This window comes from Vigna angularis, chromosome 1, assembly GCF_016808095.1.
Source record: "Vigna angularis cultivar LongXiaoDou No.4 chromosome 1, ASM1680809v1, whole genome shotgun sequence".
NCBI lineage: Eukaryota > Viridiplantae > Streptophyta > Magnoliopsida > Fabales > Fabaceae > Vigna > Vigna angularis.
The window spans coordinates 35,734,598-35,762,495 of NC_068970.1; the positions used below are offsets into that span (position 1 = coordinate 35,734,598).

General features: G+C 31.5%; 3 protein-coding genes across 3 annotated transcripts; 2 read left to right on the forward strand and 1 right to left on the reverse strand.

Annotated features, from left to right (window-relative positions):
* Window positions 1-3,010: 3,010 nt before the first annotated feature.
* On the forward strand, window positions 3,011-4,754 carry LOC108327102 (pectate lyase). The gene is made up of 2 exons (XM_017560830.2): window positions 3,011-3,373; window positions 3,480-4,754. Exons 1-2 carry the CDS (start codon window positions 3,153-3,155, stop codon window positions 4,603-4,605), a joined length of 1,347 nt encoding a protein of 448 aa, XP_017416319.2. The 5' UTR covers window positions 3,011-3,152; the 3' UTR covers window positions 4,606-4,754.
* A 9,371-nt stretch (window positions 4,755-14,125) lies between these two features.
* LOC108327097 (AP2-like ethylene-responsive transcription factor At1g79700) lies at window positions 14,126-16,862 on the forward strand. Its single transcript, XM_017560817.2, has 8 exons — window positions 14,126-14,373; window positions 14,710-14,792; window positions 14,924-14,932; window positions 15,029-15,117; window positions 15,197-15,270; window positions 15,360-15,410; window positions 15,499-15,575; window positions 16,238-16,862. The coding sequence occupies exons 1-8, from the start codon at window positions 14,147-14,149 to the stop codon at window positions 16,840-16,842; spliced, it is 1,215 nt and encodes a 404-aa protein (XP_017416306.2). The 5' UTR covers window positions 14,126-14,146; the 3' UTR covers window positions 16,843-16,862.
* A 4,353-nt stretch (window positions 16,863-21,215) lies between these two features.
* On the reverse strand, window positions 21,216-27,026 carry LOC108323927 (uncharacterized). Its single transcript, XM_017556760.2, has 8 exons — window positions 26,780-27,026; window positions 26,618-26,673; window positions 25,229-25,391; window positions 24,637-24,725; window positions 23,416-23,548; window positions 22,831-22,923; window positions 21,872-21,974; window positions 21,216-21,779 (listed from the first exon to the last, which is right to left on the reverse strand). Exons 1-8 carry the CDS (start codon window positions 26,945-26,947, stop codon window positions 21,328-21,330), a joined length of 1,257 nt encoding a protein of 418 aa, XP_017412249.1. The 5' UTR covers window positions 26,948-27,026; the 3' UTR covers window positions 21,216-21,327.
* Window positions 27,027-27,898: the final 872 nt, after the last annotated feature.

Here is a 27,898-nt window from a genome sequence, read left to right on the forward strand (position 1 = left end):
TTTTATCCTTAATTTCCCTTGTCTTTAAAATCTTTTATTCCAAACAGCCCTAAGATTACAACTATATTTATGAATTTGGTTTTTCTTTTATTTAAGTCAGATTTTCTTAAATACTACAAAATATCGACCAGAAGATGATGTAATGAATTGTTACTTTTGGGAAAGTTATATGATCGTTTTTCTATCAGGCTAACATTGTTTTAAATTGTAAGTTTTCAATCAATGCAAACTTGACAAGAATATAATTACGATGTTAGTAGTTTGAATTTAAAAGGACTTACCTGACTTTATTCACAGGATAATCCCATAACTTCTCAGCGTTTCAGTTGAACACAAGTAAAGGTGGTTTTTTGCTTCTATATTTATAGCTATAATTCAATATTTTTTTTACTTAATGTGATTCCTATGTATTTTTTTTAAAAAAACTTCCACTAATTCAGTCCACTAGTTCAGCCTAAACATAAATGACGATGAACTGATACTAGATGTTAATACAATCATTTACTATTTCTTTCACATTTATTGTTTTATTTCATGAGTAAAATATAATGACTTTAATGATAATGTTTTTTTATTAGAAAAATGAATTTACAAATGTGAATATGTACTTGGGGACATCAACCTAAATAAATAAAAAATTAGTGTAAAGAAACCATATATTACAAAAGATAGAGATGGTATTTCATTCAAAATAGTCCTAAATGGCCAACCTAAGACAAAGTTATTAAACGTACTTATAAACTGAGCAAACACAAAACTGAGTTAGAAATTAAAACATTGTCTTTGTCTCTTCTTTCTAATTCTATTGGTCTTGCTTATTATCCTATTTTCTTGTGTGTTGTTCCAAATGATACAATTGTTTAAAAGACCAACAACAACCAGTTCAAAATTTGTTCCTCATATATCTACAATATTTCTTCATATGTAGCCATGTAAACCATGTAACTGATTTTGTAATTTGAGTACCACATTCCCTTATGTTTCCCTGGTTGCAATGTTGTTCATGCCCATTCTTCATATAAACTGTTTTACATTATGGATTTCATTTGTTCACTATAGTAATTGAAAATTTTCATCTTTTTCTCCTCTTATATTTATTATTTTGTATTATTTTGTAATATTTTGAATGCATATTTGACTCTTAATGTATGCGTGTCTATCTCTTCCATTTTCATATCTAATAGTCTTGATCTATATTTTTTTATAAATACTTTAAGTCAAATTAATTACACTAATAGAATAAATATCTTGCAACGAACTGCTAAATACTAATCTTATTTATATACACTATTGCAAATTTGAAAGAGTGATGATATATAAAAACTTCATTTTTTATTTAATATCTATCGAACACTAATCAAATAATATTTTTATTTTAAAATATAAAATAATTTTAGATTAATCAATTAGAAAAATAAAAATATTAATTTTTTTTATTAAGTATTAGAAGGGTTTAGGAAAGTTGGAAGATGTATATATAAATTTTTCCAATTTGAAATTTCGTGTCTACTTAAAAGTTGAAGGTTAACTTTATGCGTACTAGAGTATGTCATTTGTTTTTAAAAGTGTAATTTAAGTTGGAATTCTATTGGTTTTAAAAACTGTAATCGAAGTTTGACGTTAAATAAAATAGTATAGTAATTTAATTCTTTTAGAGAATAAATACTTCGAAAAAACGTAAAGTTAAATAAGTTAAGTTAATTACAATTTTTATCATTTCACCAATCGTATTTTTTAAATATGTTTTTTATTTGAATTATTTTTAATAAGTTTATAACTTTTACAAGTTATACTATTGCTAAATTTTTAACCAAATGATTATTTGCAAAAGAAGGCGACATGTCGTTTAGCTATTATTATTATTATTATTATTATTTTTTATTTCACAATTTTATTCAATTTAATACCACACTCAATCAGAATATTCATTCAAATTCCTTAATATTTTAAAACACGACAATATAATTAATAATAAAATCTCTAATAAACAAATATTAACCATTTTAATTTACACGGAATAGAATTTATAATCATTGCATATTAATAATTTATCACATTAACAATGAGCTTTCAAGGTAGAAAAAGTTACACTGCTGTCTTTGTAAAATTTGAAGGATTTGCATGAACCTTAAAATAATTATTATTGATTTTTTAAAATTGAGAAGTTTGATTATTTTTTTTTATTGATAAAGAGATCATGTTGATCAAAATAAATAAATAATTATATGAAAAAGGTAATGTTTTTACAAAATGAAGTTATTTTGATGTTTTTATTTTCTTTCATAACATGTCATCTTTCCACATTAAATTTAAAAAATAGGTAAATTTACAAAGTAGTGAAAATTTTTACTATTAAAATATTTGGAAAAAAATTTAAAAAATAAAATTCATAAAATGTTTGAACGATAAAATGTGCATATAAAGGTGATAGTTAATGAGAATTTTATAAAAGCACTCAGGAAAACAAGTAGTGAAAAACAAATTTTTATGATGTGACCATCAATTTTCACTAAACACAGGCTGAAAATGGTTTTCTTAAATCTTAACTAATTCCATAAAAAGAAAATCTAACTATAATATACAATTTCTGACTTCTTTATTAAACACCATTTTTTAATAAAAAAAAATAAAAATGATATAATTAAGAAGATTTGTTAATGCATTTCGAACATTATTTAAAAAAAAATAAAAAAATAATAATTTACTGAAATATATAGGCTTAATATAAAACGTCTAATTGAGGTTGATTTCCATGCCCAATTTAGAGTCAAACGAAGATGGATGATTGATTTTCTCTTTATGAAAAATAGGAATTTGCAAAAGTAGGGTTGTGCATGGCCGCAAGTGAAATGAAAGTCAAATACACCTAAGAATTTATTAATCGGCTAGTCTTTATTTCAGCATTGTAAATCTCTAACAACACCCTAATTTGGGTTTTGAATCGCAGTTTTCAATATATATAAATACCCTCCTTTACATTCCATATATCATGAGAAACCTTCATCAAACACTTTTACTCAGTTCCAAATAAGAAGGGTTCTTTATTTTCTTTTGTGGTGGCCGAGGTTAGCTTCCACACCACAGGAGTCAAACCTTGGCCGCGTAATTGAAAAAAAAAAAAAAAAAGAGGAAAAAGAAAACTAAATATATATATGGCAATCGGAAAGAACTTTTTTGTTCTGTTTTATTTGGCAGTCTTAATCCCTACCCTGAATGGCAATCCCTTGGAGGATGATCAGTATTGGAAGAACCATGAAAACGAGTTTGATACATACTGGAAGGATCGGGCACAAAAGGCTGCAGAGGACAATAAAGCAGCATACTTTGAAGATCCATATTCAGTCTCAGGAAACTTCACTTCCTCTGTCAGCGAGTCAGCTTTCTCATACCTTAACACCTTCCATTTTTTTTCTTAACAAGAATGCATTTTTTATGTAACAGTTGCTGAATTGCGTTGTGTTTTTTTTTTGACAAAACAGACTTATAGTTGGGAAGGATACGCGAAGGAACTTGAAGGGAAAGAACGGTGACGGGGGGCCATGCATGGCGACGAACCCCATTGACAGGTGCTGGAGGTGTGACCCCAACTGGGCCAACAACAGGCAGAAGCTTGCAGATTGTGTTCAGGGCTTTGGAAGAAACACTGTTGGAGGAAAAGGTGGTCCGATCTACGTGGTAACAGACCCTTCAGATGATAACATGGTTGACCTAAAGCCAGGAACTCTCCGCCATGCAGTTACACGTAATGGCCCGTTGTGGATCATCTTTGAACGCAACATGATCATCAACCTGAAGCAGGAGCTCATCATGACCAGCAACAAGACCATTGATGGAAGAGGCGTTGATGTCTACATTTCCAATGGTGCTGGCATCACCATCCAGTTCATCAAGAACGTGATCATTCATGGAATTAAGGTCTACGACATTTCCGTTCATGGTGGTGGGCTGATCAGAGATTCTGAGACACATTATGGGCTCAGGACTCAGAGTGATGGAGATGGCATTTCCATCTTTGGTTCTAGCAACATTTGGATCGATCATGTTTCCATGAGAAATTGCTATGATGGACTTATCGATGCCATCATGGGATCCACTGCCATTACGATTTCCAATAGCCATTTCACAGACCACAACGAGGCGATGCTGTTCGGTGCCAGCGACAGCTACGATGCAGATAAGATCATGCAAATCACTCTGGCATTCAACCACTTTGGGAAGAGATTGATTCAAAGGATGCCCAGATGCAGACATGGTTTCTTCCATGTGGTCAACAACGATTACACTCACTGGGAAATGTATGCGATTGGAGGGAGCATGAACCCCACGATCATAAGCGAGGGTAACAGATTCATTGGCCCTGACAACATATATGCTAAGGAGATCACAAAGAGAGAATACTCTCCTGAGAACGTGTGGAAACAATGGCAGTGGAGATCAATCAACGATGAGTACATGAACGGAGCATTTTTTGTGCAATCTGGGCCTGAGCTTGTTAACAGACCATTCTCAAGGCTAGACATGATCAAAGCCAAGCCAGGAAGTTACGTCGGAAGGCTTACACGCTATTCTGGAAGCCTTAAGTGCAGAGTGGGTTTCCCTTGCTAATTCATTTTCCCATTCTTTCTACTTCTCTGCTTCCCACCACTCCAATGCCAATATGAACAACTGATCAGACAAAGCACTGCATATATATATATATAAACACGTTTATGTCATATATATTTTGCTGAAAAATCATAATTTATTCATTTCATTTTTGCCCTACTTACCTTTGGATACTGTCTCTTTTCATTTACTTCGTGCTTTCCTGTATTTAACTTTGAGAGATTCTAAACATCCTTTCATTTTATAAAAGGAATATTTTCTTCATTTGCGCCACTGGAAATCACAACTGTGCTTGAAAATTTACAAGACTATTTTTCTTTCATCCAAACATAACTTCAATTTTGAGAGGCATTGCAGAAATAGAAAAATTTAATAAGGAAAGAAAATAATGGTTTTGTATTTTTTTTATGTAATCAATTGACAACTTTTATAATAATATAATCATATTTTAAGTAATTATGAAAAATCAATATATAACTATTCAATTAGGAAAAACCAAGTGAATAATATATTGTAATAGCTGTTTTTTTTTATATCATCATAAAGTTTTAAGCAGAGAGAAATTATATGTCTCATCTCATTAGCTAGCTTTTAAATTAGAACCATAATTTAGGTTCCAAGAGAGATATAACATTAATCACTCAGTAACCAATCCCTTTGGTTTGTTGTTTTGTTGTGCAACCATATCTACTATCCCATCCCAAAGTAACTATTGTTTTCTATTTAAAAAAATTGAAAATAATTGAAGTTCTAAATTTTCATTGCATTATTAATTATTTTATTCTTATTTTATCTTTAAATAAATTAATTAGGTGACAACTTGCCCTGTAGTATTTAATTAGATAACGCTATCTATATTTGTTTTATCCCAAATAACGCTTTATCAAATAAACTTTATAAAAATATTATACATACACAACACTTAGATATACGCTATTTGTTTTATATTTTAAAAAAATAATTTTAGATAGATTAATAGAAAGTGTTTTTAGATTTAAACACTATTTATTGTAATATCAATAAACAATGTTTAATTAAAAAAATACCTCTATTATTTATTAAAAGTTTTAGTATTGTGCTCACTCACTCAAAAAAGAAGAAACCACTCAAAAAGAAGAAGCTCACATATAAGAGAAGAAGAAACTTTCTCAAAACCCTAATCTTCATTCTTCTCGCACTCACTCTCTGCTCATTCTCCGCCACTCATAGAGGAACATCAATCCATCGATGATGTCAAAACCCTATCCTCCACCACTTGCACCTCCTCTACATTGGCTCGGACTCGCGACCAAGTTAACTCCTAAGCTCGTGCCCTAACATCGTCCCCTACGCATCATGCTCTACTTAACCCTAACTCATGCCCTAACCAAAAATCCTTATTAGCAATCAAAGTTAATAGAAGACGATAAATATGTGTCAGCGTTTTCAAGTGAACCTAAGAGAGAAATCCCTAACTAGAAGTCACAGGTTTAATTGAAGATGACGAAGGTTATTGATTTTTTTTTGTTTTTCTTTTTTGTTGTGTTTTTCTTCTTTCCATTGAACCTCGTTCCCAAGCTGTTATTGATTTTTGGGTGTTTCTTCTTTGTTGATTATGTTGAAAAAATTTGATTCAATTATTTGTATGTAAAAAATGCGATTACTTTGGCTTTTTGTGAGTTGTGGTATTGTCTTTGTTTGCCTTTAAGTTGTTATCATTGTATTTCTCTTACTATAATATAAATAATATGCATTGTATTCATGGTTTTTTTGTGTGTATATTTCCACCTTTTCTACAGTCAATCTTTAGATTTTGAAGTTTATTTTTTCTAATGATTTTAAAGCGTTATTATGCATGTGTAGTTCTAATTATTTGCATTGTATTAGACTATTTGCTACTTTTGAGTATAGCAAGCTTTGAAATGGCTACTCACTCTACGAATTGACAACTATGATTTTTTAAATATGATTTTGTACTATGCTTTTCAAAATTATATCTTTCCTATTCGATCTATGTTTACAATGTTCTTTATTCTCAAATTATGCCTTAAGACAAGTTAAAACAAAAACAATGCCGTTATACTTATTGATAGAAGAAAATTGTTGTCAAATAACGTTCATGTATATCTTGAATAATCATCAACTATAATCAAAGCATAATAATTTCTCTCAAAACATTTTATCCTTGAAGAACCAAATAAATCTATGTGCAAGAGTTCTAGGGGTTTTACACTAGAAAAACTATTTTACAAATTAAAAGATGATTTAATTTGTTTACCCTTTTGACATGTAACACATAATTTGTCCTTTACAAATTTTAGTTTTGGTAGTCCAATTACTAAGTCTTTAGATATAAGCTTATTCAATTGTTACATATGAATATGAGCAACTACCTTATATCACAACCATGAATTTTCTTCTTTTACTAGTAAACATGAATTATTTTTATTTGATTCATTTCCTAAATCATTTAAATAAATATTTGCATGCCTAATACCTTTCAAAGCAATTTCAAAAGAATATTTTTCATGGATATTGCAATAATTGGGTTCAAAGGTTACCTTGAGAACTTTGTCACATAGTTGGATTATACTGAGTAGATTATGCTTTAATCCTTGTGCAAATAGTACATCCTTTATCATCAAGGTGTCTGCACTTCCTATCTCTCCTATACCAAGGAATTTTCCCTTGTTGTTATCACCATATGTAACATAGCATTGTTCCTTCTTCCAAAAGTTTGTAAATATCTTTTTATCCCATGTCATGTGCCTTTAACAACTACTATCAAGTTACCACATGGACTTCCTGGATTTTGATGAGTCAAATTCTTTTTATCTTTTGTCAGTGTGATGAGTCAAATTCTTAATTTCCTATATGCAGATCATTGGAATGTTGTCATTGGTATATTGAAGTATATATGGTCATAATAACCATACTAAAGTTGGTTTTAATGTGAAAGAAGATTTTCTTCCATTTCAACTTTGGAGTTATAGTTGTGGTTATTGGTTCTGAATCTTTTGGTGTTTTCTTGGATGATGATGACCATTTCTTATTGATGGCGAGCTTCAACGTTTGTTGAATCTTCATGGGATGGTTAAGGTTCTGACCTATCTCATGATTGGATGGGGAAAAAAATGGAGGGATGAAGGCGACGATATGTCTAGAGAAGAAGAAGATGAAAATAAGGGAAAAAACGCTAAAAAAAATCGACTTTTCCATTAACCAATCTAATGTTGTTTGTAAATAAGACCAACTTTATTTCATTTAAAAAAGATAGGAACTCAGTTGAGTATAAAAAAATATATTGACAAACATAAATCATATATTTAACATTATAAGAAAATCTCTATATGGTAACCAATTTTAGTGATAAAAAATAATTAGTCACTACAGTAGTAACCAATTTACGAAACTAAAAATTATTGGTTACTGGTGAATATAGCGAAAAATTATCTATGAGATTAATCTCTCTTTATGTTGAATATACACATATGGTCCTCTATTTATAATAGAAGAAATATAAGTTAAGCCCAAAATACAAATAAGAAATAATAACAAAGTAACTAAAGATAAAAGATAAAGATAATATATCCAACACTCCCCTTTAAGCGGGTGCATACAAATCACATGTACCAAGCTTGTTACTAATATAATCAAAGACTTAGTGAAAATATTTGCTTCTGCATCGAGTGACATCAAATTGTTAATGATTTGCGAAGATGACATAAAAGATGAAATACCAACTCATAAGACCCCTCCTAAGCAACAAATCTAGGAAGTTGCTCCATGTAAATCTCTTCTTGCAAATCGTCATTGAGGAATGAATGATTGACATCCAATGGATAAAGATGTCATTGTTGAAGAGCCACCACGGCTATAAATAAAATAACAAAAAATCATCTTTGTCATGGGAGAAAAAACATATATGGACGGTTCAAACGCAATGGTGGAAAAAGGGAGGTCAGAAGAGACAACAACGAAAAAAGCCATGTGTTGATAGGGGGAGATATGGAAAGCTAAACCCATATCTCACATATGAGTTTTTGATGATGACAACAAAAATGTTTTATAGTTTCTCGCACATAGCAAAATTGTTGATTGTTTATATCTGTATATGTGCCTGAACTATCGGTGACATGCATTCATTGTTTTCAAATGAATTTATGTTGAAAACTCTTTGCACATTTCATATATGTATGAATTAATCGATTACACAGTTTATATAATCTGTTACAATTCATCAGACATCAGTACATGCCTAATAGTGGCAAAACAACATGTTTTAACCGATTACATTATGAGTATAATCTATAAAAACTCGTGGTTATGCCTACTCTTGCTTACTATGTGCATTGATGTGTTTTGTAGGGAAAAAGTTTTCAAACTACTTAAGTTTGAGACTTAACCGATTACATTGATTTCTTAATCGGTTAAATCACTAGTACAAAATCAAGATTCTAACGCGGGTAATGTGCTTCGGTTTTCAAAAAATCGAAGCATAAAACAATGCGGTGGTAGTTTTGTGATTATAATGATCTTATAGGCCTCGGTTCTCCTTGAATCGAGTCAAAAAAGCGTTTATTACCTTGATTGCTATAAGACCGAAGCATAAAAGCCTGCAAACATCACGTGGGCCCTTCACGCATTAAATTAGACATTGGTTAACCAAATAACCGGGTTAGTCTGGCTTGATATTTTCTGCTCACTCCACTCTTTCTTTTTTCTCTCTCTCCTTCCACAATGCATTCACTCCACTCTTTCCTCTTATTGGTCTTCTTTTTTCACCATTCTCACCCTTACAGATTCGTCACCGTTTCAAACAACACTCTTCAAGGTCTCCAACATCCTCGCCGCCGACCTTCACCGCATCTCCGGCCTCCGTACTTTGCCTCAATCTCCGCTCACCTCCGACGCCGCCATGGGCTTCGGGAAGTGCTTTGCAGACCCCCGCATCAGATCCCCGCTGTAGCGCCTCCTCGGTGCCTCCAACAACTCTGCCGCTGCCTCTAACGACTGTACCGGTGCATCTCGCTGCTGCTCTCTGTCGTCCTCTGTCGTTGCCTCCAACGATGTTTCTGCATTTCTGCTCCCTCCGCCGCTCCTCCCTCGTGGCGCATCATCTCCTCGATCGAGCAGAAGGAAGAGAGCTGCGACAACAAGGATCCAAGATCGAGTCCGAGCAATGGTCCAAGCGTTTCTGCGATTCTGCGTTTGTGGTGAGTTTTTTACTTTTATCTTTCTTTGCTGATAATTGTTTCTACGTTTCTATGTTTCTGCGTTTCTATCTTTCTTTGCTGATAATTGTTTCTTTGATTTTGATCTTTGGACCATTACAGGATTTGTGTCTCTGGAAATCTGTGTTTTCTGCCTTTGAGTTATCGTCTATGAACCGTTATAGAATTACAAATTTTTGCGTTTCTGACCTGTGGGTCTTGTAACTAAATGCTTAATATTTAAGGAGTAGCAGCGTAGGATCTTGTTTTTCTTTTGTGTGATGTGTTGTGTGTTTGCTTGGTTTGGATTGGATCTGGTTGTTTGTGGGTGGTGTTGATTTTGTGGACCACGTGTTTGATGATGATTGTAACAGGAGCTTTTATATCATGGAAGAGTTGAAGATGACAGGAAATGTTACGAACAGTGTTCATGATGAAGGGGAAGGTAATGAGATGAATGTGAACCTTGATTCCCCTTCTAAGGAAACCTCGAGTGCGATTAAGTCCCCAGGGGCTCCTCGAGTCTGGGAAAAGGCGAAGGCAATACTGCTAATTTTGGTGTTGATAGGGTGGTTGAACCCTCCATTGGATAGATGGCTTGACCACTGATAAGAAATTGGATGTATAGACCTTGTTTAAAAAAGAAAGGACTCTATTGCCTCGGTTCAAGCTACAACTGAGGCATAAAGTTCTACGAAAAAAATTTAAAAAAATAAAAAATTCTACTGCTTCGGTTAAGGCTGAACCGAGGTCAAATCCTCTCCTTTTATGCCTCGGTTCTCACCCGAGGCAAAAAATAGTTGATTTTTTGCTTCGCCTGGATATGCCTCGGTTCGAAAACCGCTGCCTATAGCCAAAAATAACCGCTATTGTTTTCCCTTTCTGTACTAGTGAATTGTGCTTTATATGAAAACCGTTTTCAAGTATAACCATAATTGTCACAACGGTCATACTTTTAAATACTGTGGCATGTATGTTTTGGTTAATCAATTACATGCATTGTTTAATCTGTTAAATATGAAAAATGTAATTCTGTTAAGGAAGTATTAATTGCTTAATTGATTACATTAATAACGTAATCGATTAAATTTCGTCAGTACTGTTATATCTATAAATAGACGCATGCTCTTTGCATTAAAAAACTTTTTGAATCATAACTTTTATATCTGATAAAGTTTGTTGAGTTCTTAATTGCAGAAGCGTCTGTTCTCCAAGAATCAAGAAGAATTTCATTTGGAAGAAATCTTATCAAGGATTCTTTAAGAGTTGTTGTACTTTCAAAGTCTGATCAATCTACACTATGAGGTGTTCTATTGGAAGATCTTAATTGTTTGCTATTTTTGATGATTGTGGTTCCCTGTTGCTGCTAGCCAGGAAGAAGAACTTTGAGTGTGGTATCTCAAAGGGGTTGACAAAAAGAGGATTTTTCTTTCTAGGTTGTTTGCTATAGTAGATTTGGAGTCAGAGAGGAGAGTGCATTGAAAGGGGTCTTGCTGTAGAACTCAATTTATATAGTGGAATCTTTTCAATCTCAGGTTGATTGAAAGAAGATTGGATGTAGGCTTGGCCAAACTAATATATATCTTTGTGTGAATTTCTCTATCCCTTTACTCTTGCATTGTTATTCATTCTTTATCCCTTGCATTCCAAGAAAGATTAAAAGATTTTGAAAAGATTTTTAAAGAACACATTTTTACAAGGGGAACCAATTCACCCCCTCTTGGTTACTTGGCCAATCTCTTTCTACACCATGGATGAACAGGAGAGAGGAACCTTAAAAATCAAAGATTATCCCATGAAGGCACCTGAAAGAGGTGAAAGAGCAATCTCGATGTTCTGAATAGCTACCTGAGAAGAGACTGGATGTGTGACCACAAACGATGAACCTCAAAGAGGAAAAAGATCGACCTCGATGTTCTAAATCGCTAACTGAGAAAAGACGAGACATGCCACCAAGCATGCGAAAAAGGGACCATATCCACAACTTCAAAAGGTGTTAAGAGCACGTAGAAGCTCCAATAAAGATGTCGTTGGTGGTCCAAATTGTGTGATCGTCAGTTAAAACTGAAACTCTAGTAGTGATAGTGACATACTACAACTTTGCAGGTAATGGTAGATGACGTCGTCGCTGCCAGCAGCGAGTGTAGTAACAAGGCAACATAAAGTTTTTTCCTCAAAAGAACCAGACTCTAGATACTATATTGAATATAATGAAAAACTATGTATAAGATTAATCTCCCTTTGTGATGAATATATACGTTGGATCCTTTATTTATAATAAAATAAATATGAATTAAACCTAAAATATAAATAAGAAATAATAACAAATTAACCAAAAATAAAAAAATAAAAAAAAAGATAAAGATAATATATGTAAGGATAATGATACTTTGACAACATTTTAACTTCATTTACGTGTTATTATGTGATTGGTCCATATTGGTATTTATGATTATTATTATTGATTGTAGAGTAATTTTGGACCAATCACAGAATGACACGTAGATGATGTTAAAATGTTGTCAAAAAAATATTGTCAAAGTATCATTATCCTATATGTAATCATTACTAAAATAGTCACTATTATAAATAAAATGTTATAATTAATTTGTAAATTGATTTCTAAATTAGAATACCGAACGAATTAGTTTTTAATTACGTACGTGAAGACATATGTAATCAATAACAATCTAAAGTAATAATCAGATTATCTCAAATAACTACAAAGTTAAACAATAATTACTTATTAAAAAAATACAAAAAGTTAGGATATTTATTTAAAAGTAATCAAATTTATAAAAACTGAATTAAACCTAATAAAATGATAATATAGTAATAATTATTACTATATATTCTTATTAGTGATTCTAAAACAAAGAAAGTACACTATTTCGGTAAATTTCATCCATGAAATGGCTTGTAATAAATTGTGATAAGAAATTCACAACAATTTTAGTGGGATATGTTTTGAGAGTTAACTGTGAAGCTTTGGATGAGTCAAAGTAAAAGGAATTAATAGTTGTAAGGCTTTGCATAGGAATTAATCACAACTTGAAAAGCTCCGCAGAGAGAATAAACTGTTTCTGTCATTTATCCGGTACTAGGTAAGAGACCAAGTTAGTCGGAACTTTTGCACAATTTCACAGTGGACGACATTTGCCACGCCTTTACTCAAACCACTATCATTACTGACAAATTTTATCATATCACGACACGAACAACTCCTGCATGCTGTTCCCAAAAAACAAAAACTGCACTAAACACACTTTTAACTCATTATCCAAAACATGCCAAAACCATTTCTCTTATAACTTAATACTTTATTCATTTTTGTAACATTATATTTACTTTTCTCCTAAAATCTTAATCTTTAATGTAATCTTATGGAGAGCAAAACTAAAGATTAAGCTGTACATTAACTTCTGTATAAGTTTTATTTTTGAACCAAGTAATTTTCAAGGAAACAAGTTAAAAATTAAAATAAAATTTCAAAAAACATTTCCAATCATCAACTTATTTCAATTCACTTTATTGAATTCGTGCATATTGACGTGTTTGAATTTACATTAGATAATCTAGAATTACATTAAAAATACTCATTCATAGATTTTAAATAAACATTTATGTTTGAGTTAAAACAACTTTATATTAAGAATTCATTCTAGTTCATAATTGGTTGAGTTAAAACAACTCTAAATAATTTTTCATTAAATAAAAAAATTTAAACTAAATTTAATTATTAGCTTGACAAAAATTATACCAGTTCAAAGTTAACTTTGTATAATTAATTTTATTTAGAATTATTATACAAGTATTCACTTCCCATTTTGTTCATTCCCAATTATGTGCAATCCATAAACAAATATATAATGGTTACTCTAGTGATTTTCTTTTTTTCTCATTCTTGCAAAAGAATTTCACCATCTACGATCCTACATAGTCTCGTTTGGTTTCAGTTCTGTAACACATGGAAGTGATAAGATATAACATAATAAACTCTTGTAGACTTTGATAAAATCAATGCACCATTTTTAGATGGTTATCAACTAATCAAACGTTGTCTTACATTGAACAGGGTAATTTTGTTTATACCTTAATAAGAGTATGCTCATAAATAGCTACAAGTTATTGGTTTCGTGGGTTGTGAGCAATTGAATTTGTTTTATTGTAATGTTATCATCGACATTTTTTTGTCTTTGTTCCAAAATCAAGTTTTAAACAACAAAATGACAAGTTAAGAATGAGACAAGTTTCTTTTGAAGTATATATATATATACAGAGAAGTCAGTGCTTGAATCATTCCATGTAATAGCATTGTTGTTTGGTGAAAAAGAAAAGAGAAGAGTGAAATGGAGCTTGCACCTGTGAAATGTGAACTGAGCCCTAGAAACCATAGGTTGCTTGTTATAGATGGTAGTGAGGTTATTGCTGCTAAGTGTGTCAAAAGGAGGCGAAGAGGTTCGTCTATGTCAGTGTTAGGTGGCAATGAACAACAAGGTGAAAAGTTAGAAGAACATAAACAACTTGGTACTGCCACCACTGTGAAGAGAAGTTCAAGGTTCAGGGGTGTTAGCAGGCATGATCTTCGTAAACATATCTCAGACCTTGTTTGTTTATTGTTTTCAAAAGCAGTTTATTGCAGAACATAAACAACTTGGTACTGCCACCAAGTGCTTCTATGTTTTGGTTTTTAAAATATCTGTTTTGGAAACAACTTTAGAAACAGTAGATTTTGGATGAAAAATTGATCATTGAGTAGTGTGGAAATGTTTTAGAAAGTAGTTTTTAAAACATAGAACAAATGAGAAGAGAATCAAAGAGGTCCTTATTCTCAGTTTTTTTAACTATTTCCAATTCTTTTAGTGATTGTTTTCTGATTTCAAGCTAAAACTATAGTCTTTCTGGGGAGCAGACACAGGTGGACTGGAAGGTTTGAAGCACATCTATGGGATAAAGGGACATGGAATCCCACTCAGAAGAAGAAAGGAAAGCAAGGTAGATGTTGAACTCATTCCCCACTTCACTTTCGTTGGCTATTTGTTGTTTTTAATATTTATTTTTGATTGCTCATTGCATTGTTGTTCTGTTTTTGTATGTGGCTTTGTTGATTTCTTGATGTGGAGCAGTGTATTTGGGTAAGTAGGTCACTTGTATGATTTTAACAGTGTTTTCTCTGAATTCAAGGATACATAGAGAAACTGACCTTCTGGGTAAATTTATGCTTCAACCAGGAGCTTATAATGATGAAGAAGCGGCTGCTAGAGCTTATGATTTGGCTGCACTCAAGTACTGGGGAACATCAACTTTCACAAATTTTCCTGTATGTTTATCATACATAACAAAGCATAAGTTTTTGTATCTGAGTGATATCAATTTCTCACATACTGATATTTTTGCAGGTGTCTGATTATGAGAAAGAAATTGAGATAATGAAAACAGTAACCAAAGAAGAATATCTTGCTTCACTGAGAAGGTATTCCCATTTCTTCAAGAAATACTGCAATTAAATCTTTTGGCTTGTTTTGGGAAGCTCTATATCCTGTTTTTGTGTTTTTATTGTAGGAGGAGCAGTGGTTTTTCCAGAGGTGTATCAAAGTATAGAGGAGTAGCAAGGTGAAACATTTGCTAAATTTTGTAATCAAACCTTATTGTCCAACAAAATACATGGTGCTAAGGTTTTATGTATGAAAACTAAACACAGGCACCATCACAATGGAAGATGGGAGGCAAGAATTGGGAGAGTGTTTGGCAACAAGTACCTATACCTTGGGACTTACAGTGAGTTTTCAAACTTAACATAATCCCATGTTTCTCACAAAGAACACCACTTGGCTACTTCACCATGCATGTCTAAAATAAGAAGAATTTTGGAAAACAAAATGAGATTTTCAACTCAGCCTACCTCTTCATACCAAGGTATATATTCATATTGAGGTATATATATCTTGAAGAAGGGACTGGACATCAATAATGATTTGATAATGACGGATAGGAGATGACACTATAGATGTATAACAATATAACTAGAATAAAGGTTGGATGACTTTGATAATCTTAAAAAAATGAATCTTGTTAAATTTAATTCAATTTTACAAAAATAAGATTTAGATCTACTTATATACTATAAATTTGTTTTATTTCTAGTTAACGAAGATTTTTATTACAAAGGGTCAAAAGATTACAACTTAGATGATGCGCTAACTAGGAAGATTCATTATCCATATCAAAGTTTTAATAAATGGTTACCCAAATTTCGATTCTAATGTAAGGTTTGCGGACGTTATATAATTGTATTTGTCCCATTTGTTAGTAAGTTCTCATAATATCAGAGATTGTGATAAAACTGGTACTGTGACAGCAATTTTAAACCTTGATTGATCCAAATATTTGATCGATAAAGAGCTGTCAACTCATCCATGTGCTCATGTGTTCCTGTGAAGGTACACAAGAAGAAGCAGCTCGTGCATATGACATTGCAGCAATTGAGTACAGAGGCATAAATGCTGTGACAAACTTTGACTTGAGCACCTACATCAGATGGCTAAGACCAGGAACACAACCTATTGCTTCACATGATCAAAAGCCTGGCACAGACCCTCAACCCTTTGCTACCTCAAACTCAATGCAAACAAGAGGGAATATTGAGGTATCCAACTCTAACATGCATTCATTCTCCTCAGCTGAATTAGACAGTACCAAGAAGCAAGACTTTTCCAAGTATATGAACCCTTTGAGCCCTTGCAACAAGCCATCTTCCCCAACAGCATTAGGACTTCTCCTAAAATCAACAGTGTTCAGAGAATTGATGCAGAGAAATCTGAACTCCTCTAGTGAGGAAGGTGAAGAAGTTGAATTGAAATACCCACAAGAAGGAAATGATGGAAATGGAGGGACTTATTACAGTGACAACACCAGTAACTCTTACTTTTGCTCTTCTGATATCAACAGATTACCAAACCTGGAGTCACCAGAAGAAAGTTCATTGCCTATGTATCATGGAACTGTGCAATCCCTATGGAATAGTTCTTTAAACATGTCTAATTGATTGCTTTTGTTTTTTTTTTTTTTTTTATCAAGAAAAGTAGAGTTAAAACCTCTCCCTTCTTAGCATACTAGTGGCAGTCAAATAATTGCCAAGATGTGCATACCGGCACTTCGACCTTGACTGTTCATAAATCATCAATGTCAAATAAACATTATTGTAATGCCTTTGAAAGAGAATGTGACATACTCTTTCTTAAGCTGTTCCTGACCTATGTCTTTAAGAGCTTTGGTTAAGCAATTATAGATTAAACATTTCCTTTATTTTCAAAATGTGTCATTTTATGATGTTTCACTCAGATGAAGTTGATAATTTATTATTCTAAATACTAGAATCATAAATTATTCTTCCATTTTTGTCAGTTGTTTTGTTCTTTTGTTCACATTTTTTTTGTTAGATAAGAGTTAATATTTTGTTATTCTGGTACCTATCTCAGTCACTTGGTTGCAGATATCATTCTGCTGCGTTGTACATTAATGTGATTTTCCACATCATAAAGGAATTATTTTGTTACTTAATAAATTAATTACTCTTGTTACTTGATATAAAATGTGGTAGTATAAAAATGCATCTCACGAAATTTGTTTGTATCGAAAGTTTTGGTATTTAAATGTTGTATTAGCGAGTCATCTTTCTTTTTGGAGAATTGATAAGAGTCTAATTTGATATTTAAATTTTGGTATTTAAATTTATTTATCTTTTAATGAATGTTAGGACACAACCAACAAACTCAAATATGTTTATCACTTTACGTGAATTTAACTCATAGGATTAATGAAACATGAACAACACAAAATAATATAAAATAAGAATTTTTAGAAGTGAAACATGGAAAAACACTATAAAGAAGTTTGAATAGTATTTTAAACTTTTCGTAAATAGTGTTTGATTATATTTTGCAGAACTTAGACAATCTACCATAATAGTTAGACTTAAGTTTATAAAGAAGCATTGAATGGAAAGTTTTCAAAAAGAAAAACAATAAAGCACACTTTGTTTTTATACTAGATCGCACCAAACTGAACTCCGTCTAATTCTTTCTTAAATTATTTTAAGATGTTCCACTAGTTACGAAGATTACATATGAATTTCACCACTTTTGGTTTATAAACTAACCAACTAGTTAGACGAGTATAACTACTTATGGTATCCACTAGTCTACCTGACTAGATCATTTAACTCCTTAAAATTAAACTAACAAATGTTTAAATTCACTTTCAAATCTAAAAACAACAAAGTGTTTTCGAAAGATTACAAGAGTAGAATGTTTAACTCTCTTCGAGAGAATTTTGAGTCAATACAAAATATTCTGAAAACTTGTAAAGAACTTTCAAAAGATGAGTCTTAAGAGAAAGAGCTTAGAAAGAAGCAGCTTAAGCGTATTGTAATAATATGTTTGTTGATAACAAAGTTCTTTTCTTCTCTTCATGCAATCATTTTTATATAGACGTCTTTAGAAAAGATTTCTTACTCAAAGCTTTTGACTTTCTTTTAGTGATGTAGCCTTTAAGGTAGAGTCAGAAATTATATTGCATCTTAGCAACTTTGTTGTATATGCGGAAAGAACAGGCATAAAGCATGTATGAAACATTTCCTTAAATATACTATCAAATTGAAAATATATGACAATATTGTTTACACAGTTTAACAATTACAATTAATGAATGACTTGAAGAATGTACTTTCCATTGAATAATTAGACAGTCTACGATACTAGATCCATATCGAATATGGGATCTTAAAAGGGATGAGAGTGAATCTAGTGAAAATCACAATTAATTCATATATGTGCTTTTGGGATTGAAGAACAATGATGATATGACATCATAGATTTGACCATATGGTAGAACATGATATTTATACACAATATTGATATTTGACCAAATGGAAACCTTTGTGAAACATAATCTCTTATTAGGCTTAAGAAAGTTAATTCACTCTTTTGCGAAAATTATGAAATAAGAAAACATCGTATGATGAAATGTTTTTCAAGATGGCTATCACAAAAAAAAACACACTAAAATTGAACTATTATGCATCGAAATCAACACTATTATCATTAAGGGGGAAAATATTTTGTATCTTTCATCAATAATTACTCTAGGAGATTGTGGATTTATCCAATAAAAAAGAAGTCATATGTTTCTCTAGTATTCAAAGAAACTCAAAGCATCAGCCGAGATTGAAACTTGAAAAAAGGATTGTGTACTCGAGAATAGATAGTTAAAGCTAGATGATCAATAGTCATGAGATTATTTGATCTAACTATCTTATTGTGACCATCTATGCTACGTCAATATAGACTCCATATATATAGTCTAAATCATCGTTAGTTTTAATAATAAACAATATACACTTTTAGTTACACAATATATTTTTTCAAACTATGTTTAATAAAAAAATTTAGAAAAGTGTCTTTCTAAAAAAACTTAGACTATACTATATTATTAAATGTTAATGATGTTTTTGCGAAGCTCGTATAAGAGAAGACATAAAACACAAGACAAAACTTTATAACCAGAAGAAGATTATATTTTAATCTATCATACTAGCTTGTGAATCCATAAGAGCGTTGACTCACAAATTCTCAGGTTTTGACACAATAGACCTATTGCAGTTTTATGCTTAAAATAGTATTATTGTCACTAGAAGGAAAATATGTTAAAAACTAAAGGTACTATAAAACACAAGTTGGATATAACATATATCCTATAACTTTGGCATGCAAATGAAAATCGCACACTTACAAGATGCCTATAAATAAAAGGTTTTCTATGTACAACCAACTAATGATTCTAAATGAAACATATTGTGTATGCATCCATTCCAAATTTACTTAAGCGTTAGATCTTATAAACGTCATACAAGTAACAGAGAGTGTTATTTCTCTATAGAACCTTCACTCTATGAAGTATTTCTCATAAATTCTCTTGTAATCTTATAAGTTGTAGTCATAAGTAGGTGGTTAAAGAATATTTGAGAAAACTAGAATTGGCTTCATGGAAAATAATATTGGTGTTTTTTTATCTCAAAGAGATAAAAGGGTATAACCTAAAGTGACTTTGTATGCTCACTTTAGTTAAAATACTTTAGTTAAAATAACCTAAAATACTACGACTTATATAAGTCGTAATTAAAATACTTGTAATAATTTATTGATTGATAGAGCCGTTTACAAACTAACGTACGTAGTTAAAGTGTTTGAATACCTCATCTATTACATTTTTATTAGCTTATGGTTGTCTTTTACAAGTTATATTCGAAAACCATTTTGAAACCCTTTTCATGTGCTGAACTCCTTCTTCTTCCAAGAAAGGGACATGCCATATGGGATTTTAAAAGCAATAACTTCAAAAACTTAAAAAAAAAAATCTAGGAAAAGAACTTTAACAATAATAGTAATAATAATAATATATATCCATGTAAAGAATTTAAAATAATTTTATATAAACTATGTTAGTTGAGTAAGAAATTTTAAAAGAAATTGAAATCTTATAATTTGATATTACTTATATTATTAAGAATTAAATAATTTTAAATTTTTTTAAAAATTTATTCTCAAATTTATGTGTGTTTTTTTATATTCTCTTATTAACTCAATTTTAGTTGGATATGACTCACTTACCAATGTGAAAACATTATAGGGATATCTACTCTTTCATTGAAGTCATTACTTTTTTTTACTAATTTTAGGAAGTTATTTTTATTTATTTTAATTATTAATATTATTTTTTTTTGTTACTGTTATTGTAGACCACTATTATTTTTCATTCGATATTAGACGAAGTTTTCTCAACTAATGTTGGGAAGATTATTTTTTAGCAAATATGAACTATACTTGTTTTGTTTTATTTATTTTTGTCATGATTTTTTTCTTATTAGCACAAATATTATTTTTTATCAATAGTTTTGTTATGATTACTTTTCAAATGCTAACTAGGAAAAGTTTCAATCAACATTAACTAGAACTTTTTATACTAATGTCAACTAGAAGAATTTCTTTAAGTCGATGAAAAACATTAGCAAAAACAAAATTTCAACCAATAACTTCGTAAAAATAATCTCAACTGATGTTAACTTAAACAATTGTTGTTAACATTAAAAGAATACAAACTGAACCAAATCAATCTAAAAAGTTTTGTTAATATTAGTTGAAAACAAGTTTTGACAAGGTTTATATGAATGAAAAATAACATCAACACAAATTTTAAATTCATTTTTCGTTTCTAATTTTAATTTTAAGTATCTTCAAACTCCAAAAAGTTAAGCTAAAAAATTACCTGCACTGCATCTTGAATGTGTGAATGAGTCCTACTGTTTTATCTCATCCTAGAACCACCTAGCTTAGTTTTTGTCAAAGTTATGCCTAATTGCCGTTACTCAAAAAGTCCTGTTGCAGATAGATAACAAGGGCAAGCACAATATATACAGTTCTTCCTGTTCTGATTATTGTCCACAACAAGACAGCTTGAGATGCTTGTGTGATTATTAATCTTGAGGTTGTTCAGTAACATCTGTCTTACTTGGACATGTCCTACTGTTATGACCCTTTTTCTTGCACAACCTACACTTGTATTGCCTTCGAGAGACCGTGTTTCTTTTACTAGGAACAACTTCAGGACAGGTTCTGCGGTTATGGCCGAATTGGTGACATACTTTACACTTTCGGTGTTTTATCACTCTCCCCTTTCTAAGGCTTATCCTTAACGTCCTACACGTTCTTCTGTTGTGGCCCTTTTCCCCACAGACCCTACACTGGTGCTGTTTTATCAGTCTCTCATTGCTATGGCTTACCATCATTCTACATGTTCTTCTGTTGTGACCTTTTTCCCCACAGACCCTACACGTGAATCGCCGATCAATAGAGGTATCCTTGAGTTCTGGACAGTAGTATCTCCTATGCCCTTCACGTCCACAGTTTTGGCAGTAGAATTTTACTCCTGCATTTGAAGAGGATCAGAAAGCAAGTGAGTATGAATTTCTACCATGTCTACCAGCAATGAAGTCACAGGTGCAGGGGTATGAAAATTACCCTTCATGGCCATGCTCCTTTTCTGTCGGTTTATTGGATCACTAAAGAAAGCTTTCATAGTTTTGGAAGTGTGTCTCCTTGCTGCAACAGTTCCCTTGGCTTTCTGCATCCATTGAAGCAATATTCATTGTGCAGAACTTTCAGTGTGCCAAAATTCTAATGCTTCAAATACTTGCATAATTTACATGCAGACAACCAGTGCCTGTACTCAGAATTCAGAAAACATATGCAAACAGAGGGTATATGACAGGACTTTAGAATATTAGAAGGTAGCATTAGAAAACCATCTGAGAATTTAACTATGCTAGGAGTAAAGAACCTTCGTAAAGCAATGCTGACTAAGGTCAGCAGTTTCGTGTCTGAAGTTCTACTCTGAAAACATTTTAGGGACCAATCTATATTTGATTACAGATATCTTTGGAGGACTAATATGACCTATAAATGGAAGACTAATGTGATTTCACACATATAGTTGGTCGATCAAAATGAGTGATTACTACGTATATTACAAAAATAAACAGCACAGAAAATTTCTTATTGAAGCCATATTTTATTTTGGGGATATTCCAGTAGATCAGATAAAGTGAATCCTAAATTTCAATGCATCAAACAATTATTAACTTCTGAACAAGAGTGCAGCAAAAATTAATATGACGAAGCAGTCATTTAGTATGGATTTACTTGGACAAACTTCTCCATAAGTTCTTTATAGGAGAGAAAAATAAGAAGAAAAATTCAGATTAATTTCTCCATAAACTAAAATTCACTGATGCATAAACTATTCTGAAGATTTATTTTTAACCCGTGTACATGTTAATTTTAGCCTATGGAGAAGTTAATTTCACTTTTTCCTTTTATTTTTCTCTTCTAGAAGGAGCTTATGGAGAAGCTCATCGGAATAGGCCTTGATACCAAGAGAAAATGACTTCAAATGAAATACAAATCTTAACATTTAAAACCTTGATAGCAGCCACACGCTGTGCCTGAAGCTTGGGATCCTGGTGAATAATCTTCATTCGGTTGCTAAACAGACCAGTTTTGGCATTCAGACTCTGCAATCATTCAACTAAACAAATACATTTAAATTTGCAACCATAACAATACCCACAAATTCTCTTTCTTGATTTATCATATCATTACAGCAGTAACCAAAAGGAAAGAAAAAACCGTGCATGGAATTTATATCACTACACAATTGTAACTTCTTCCTTTCCTAAATGTATTTGAGCCTTACATGTCCATATAGAACAAGTTAATGCTCAAGTCTCTTAACCAGAAGAAGGTTGGTGCTTCTACATGATAAGAAATGTTCCTATCAACTTAGCTCTCATTATATAAGACCCAAAAATTATTGTCATTCAATTCTATGTATAGATGTGTTCTCTCTTGTGAGTGTAGGTAGGTGTTTGAAGTGTGCATGTAATACTAAATGTCAAATAATGAAGGGAACAAGCTAATGGTTCAACATCTCACGTTAAACGTATGCATCATAAATAACAATTTGTATCCAAAGCATATTAAGAAAGGTTAAGCAGTCAACTAACTTTTAATGAACGACTAATCTTCAGTCCAACTTCTGGAGGTGGTGATTGGTAAACACGCTTGGATTTTTTCTTCACATCTAGCTTTATGTCTAATCTGTCAACTTCATCATCTTCCTTCACTTTGAGTGGGGAACTGAAAAAGTGAAACCCATAAAGAAACATTTATGTATGACCAAAAAAAAAACAAAAACATACACAGCATATTTACATAATTCAAAGATTTAAATGCATATAAACAGACAGAAAATTAAATTTTTTTGTTAGTCAAGTATGTTACAAAATATACCACCATCATAGGAATCTCATGAAATCGTACTGCTTAGAATTTCACATAGATTTGATGTTGAGTCAGTTATACACAATGACAAGAATAAAACAACATAAATAAAAACCAGAAGCTTCCTACTCAGGTGCAACAAAAAAAAAGTTATAAATAAAAACCACAAATTAGTCTGAGTACCACAACTCAAACTGATACAGTATGCTCCAAACATATAAGCTGAACTAATTTCCTTCTGCAAGAGCATATTTATCACTCAGAAGAATATATAATATTTTATATTGATAGATCACTATCATCAATAATCAATAAAATGCAGCATCAAATTTCTGAACTAGTACAGGGAAGGAGAGTAGCAATGCCAGATTACACTATTTTGATATAATCTCCTATTTACGAGAAGGAAGGTCAAAAGATTAAAAATGAAAAATCAAGAAAAAAAACATCACACCGGGAAAAAAGAAAGCAAATCAAAATAATAAGTAATGTAGAAACATCCAGACAAGAAGATTATACTCATGCTCGACATATTAAGGACTAATAATTGATTTCTTTTGGTAGATTGAATGTGAATATTACACATAACTAACTATTTGGTATTTTGTGAACCATTATATCATACAATATGATTTGGAAGAGGGTGGAAAACTAAAGCTAAGCATGGACATTGACATGCAGAAGGATATTGTGACTAAAAAATTCATGGTGTCATTAGGATGCAAAATGCATGCTACATCAAACAAGTGTCTGGTACGTGTTTGATAAAACTAGTCATTTGTACACACAAAGCTCCTTTCTTTGTGTCCATGCTAGTGATAAGTGTTAAAAAACTTATTTATATTAATTTGAATATGACCATGAAAAAATGTCATATCAATATTGTCAGAGTTAACAAAAGATGAGATTAGTAAAGAAAGACAAATTTATTTCTCAACAATTACATAGAATGGGCCCTCTCCCATGGTTTTTCATCAATTGATTCCTCCCATATAACACGATCTCCAGAGCATTGGTGGCAAGTCAATATACCCTGAGTACAAGAAGAACAAATGGGAAAAGAAGTAAACAAAGTAGCCATTGTGCACATTGCACGGATATGATGTTCAATATCTTAGTGTTTCAAAACTTCTATGAATATTAGGAAAATAAAGTTATAAACACATAAGATGCAAATTAACCTAGTAACATGTGTGTTTAATAAGTGTCTCGTCATCATGGCATCATAAGCAAAATCAGACTTATATGGCTCAAGGTATGTCTAAATTTTTCCATTGTGAGTACACAGAAGAGAAATAAAAGCTCATGTGCCTCATCCTCAAGTGAATTTCAACTTAAGAATTTCTCTTTCAAAATCAGAAATGACTTAAGTTCAAGTTGTTTCATGGAATTACGATATGGAAACTTGATGATCCTAACCTTTCAGAGTCAATATGAATATTTAAGGAATAAATGATTCAAGCCATTAAACTCTCCTAAAACCACGTTTAAATTGTGTTTTCCTCAGAAACCAACAATAATTCTAAAAGAAGCTACCTTTCCATAACATTTTGGACAGTCTGGCCTTGATCTTTCTATTCCACACTCTGTACAAGGTGTATAACCCCTTGCTCGGCAACTCGGACAAGGCAGCTCCCTGATATACTGTCCATTTGGACCAAACCAGGACCTTGGTTCTGGTGCATGAGACTTACCCTTGCTGAAATAAGAGGAAAATAATGCTGAAGGTCACTCACTAGAGCTTCTCATAAGATATTAAATGTGGATTAACCATAACAACATTCAAATTTTCAAAACTTAGCTACATCTCATAGCATAATCTTTCATCTTAAATATCTAAATCCAGGAACAAAAATAGATCATTTTGAAGGGTGGATGAGAATTGGATAGAAATAGCAGATTGTAGCAGTGTCATCGGCAATAACTTCCAGATGTACAAGATAATGGCTGATGTGATCCTGTACAATCTAATACAAAATAACAGTAACAACTTCAATACCCTTGTTTGTTTAAAGCTAGCTCTTGTTTACACAATCCCCAGGACCAAAAGTACAAAAGATTTTCTATGCTGAGTGAACTGAACATAAGAAACAGATAAACCTTAATAGACATCATATGTGCATTACAAGGAAACTACAAACACAAAGAACAAAAGTTAGACAGGCAAGAATCCAGGAACTCACTCATAAAAGAGAAATTCAATGCTAGCAAAAGATAAAGGCTCCTAAAAATATAGTCATATTTTGTTTTTCATCTCTAAAAAAACTTTGCCTGATTCTTGGTCTTGTAAAAATTTTGTTCAGTTTTGGGCTTTTTTGTTTTGTTGTAGACCCTCTAAATATTTGTTTGTGTTTCATTTGCTTTTACTCTCTATTGAGAATAATCCAAATGTGAATCAAAGACCCACATTGTATAAAAATGACAAAAAAAATTAAACACTATATAAGATCAAAAACCCACAAACACACTGTCTTAAGATTATGAGTTAAAAACTCATTGTCTTAAGGTTTTAATTAAAAATGATATCAAATGTCTTATATAATGATATCACATACATATATAACCTTGCCCAATGAAAACTCCTATATATAAAATCCATCACTATAAAATATTTTTCAAAGGGACTAAAAAAGAATTATAATTGAATCTTTTATCTTCCCTGTTCTTTAACTGGGTTCCCTGGATTTAGTGAAAATGTCACAGATTATTATTTGTCTTCTTGTCTGAAACCTTCACAAAATCAATTCAAAAATTGTCTAAGATCAATGATATAATGACAGCACAGCATTCAAGATTACGAACCAAATTAAAAATTCCCAAAAAGTTAACGATCAAGTTATGTAATAAACTTTTATTTTTATTTCCGACAATGCAAGAGAAAAAATACTTCAATAAATAAATAAAAGTAAAGTAAAAAACTGAGACCTTGGTTTGAGCTCCACCTCCAGCTCGAACAGTTCCTCTGGAGGATTGTAGCCCAACTGCCACAGAACAATAACATATTATTATCCAACTATAATTAAAATAAAAGGCAGTTAATGGTTTTGTTTATGTTTTTTAAGGTAAGAAAAGAAAAAGATAATGTGCCTGGTTTGGTTTTGGTGTGGAAAAGGAGTCGTCAGTGAGTGAAGAACAAAGGGTGGTTGGTGTGTTAGGATGAAGCAAAAGCAAAGGACGCGCGTTTGGTGAGTTTGTGCATGGATATCTGAGAACGCGAAATGCAGAGCGAAACGCGTGGATTTGGTTGGAAATCATGAATAAAGAAGGTTTGGTTGTGTGTTTGATTTGGTTTGCTTATTGGAAGTGTGCTCTGTGGTGTTTATGGAAATGATGTTAATTGGTGTTTTGCGATTGTGCGTTTGAAACGTGCGGCTACAAAGACAGGGTGAGGTGGATGGATAAGTGGGAACTCGCATATGAGACCGTGTGATCTTTCGTTGGATTCTCCCAAATTATCTGATTAATAATTATTAATCCCTTTTCATATAATGTAAAAATGAAACATCATTTTAATAATGGAGTAACTTTATATAATGATGATAATATATTTTTATATAGAAAAGGGTATTATTCTGTTTTTTTTTTAAATAAAGCATCATTTTAATTTAAGCATGTAACAGATGACACTGTAGACTTTAAAAAATGAATATTTTTTTATTTAGTTTAGAATGTGTATAACTTAATGACAATTTGGTTCTGAACTTTATATAATTTTTAATGACAAATTGATATGATGTGTAAAATTGATCTTTGAATCGTTTTCACACTTTTTATACATTAAAAAGTAAATCATAATTTTTTATTATTTTAGACATTAAATTATTACCAATTTAGAAATTCATGGTGATAAATGATGTTTACTTTTTTATTATTAGTTTCTTGCTTTTAAAAGTAAAATAAAGATACAAGTTGCAAATGTAACTAGGTTAGCTCTGTAAACTTTTATTAATCAATATTTAATATTTATAGAAATATTATTGAAGGGGAAGAGAAATACAAAAGCGAAGAGTCACTAAAACTTACTAAGAAAAATAAAAGGGTTAAAAATCACATTATTCAACAAAACCAAAAAGTAATACAAGTAGATACATTATTCCAAAAAAAAAAGATATCAACCGTAAGTTGTTAAACCATCATCACATTTATTTTTCTTCATAACAATAAGAAAAAAAAAATCTTAAACGTATATTCCTTGTGAACTCTAAA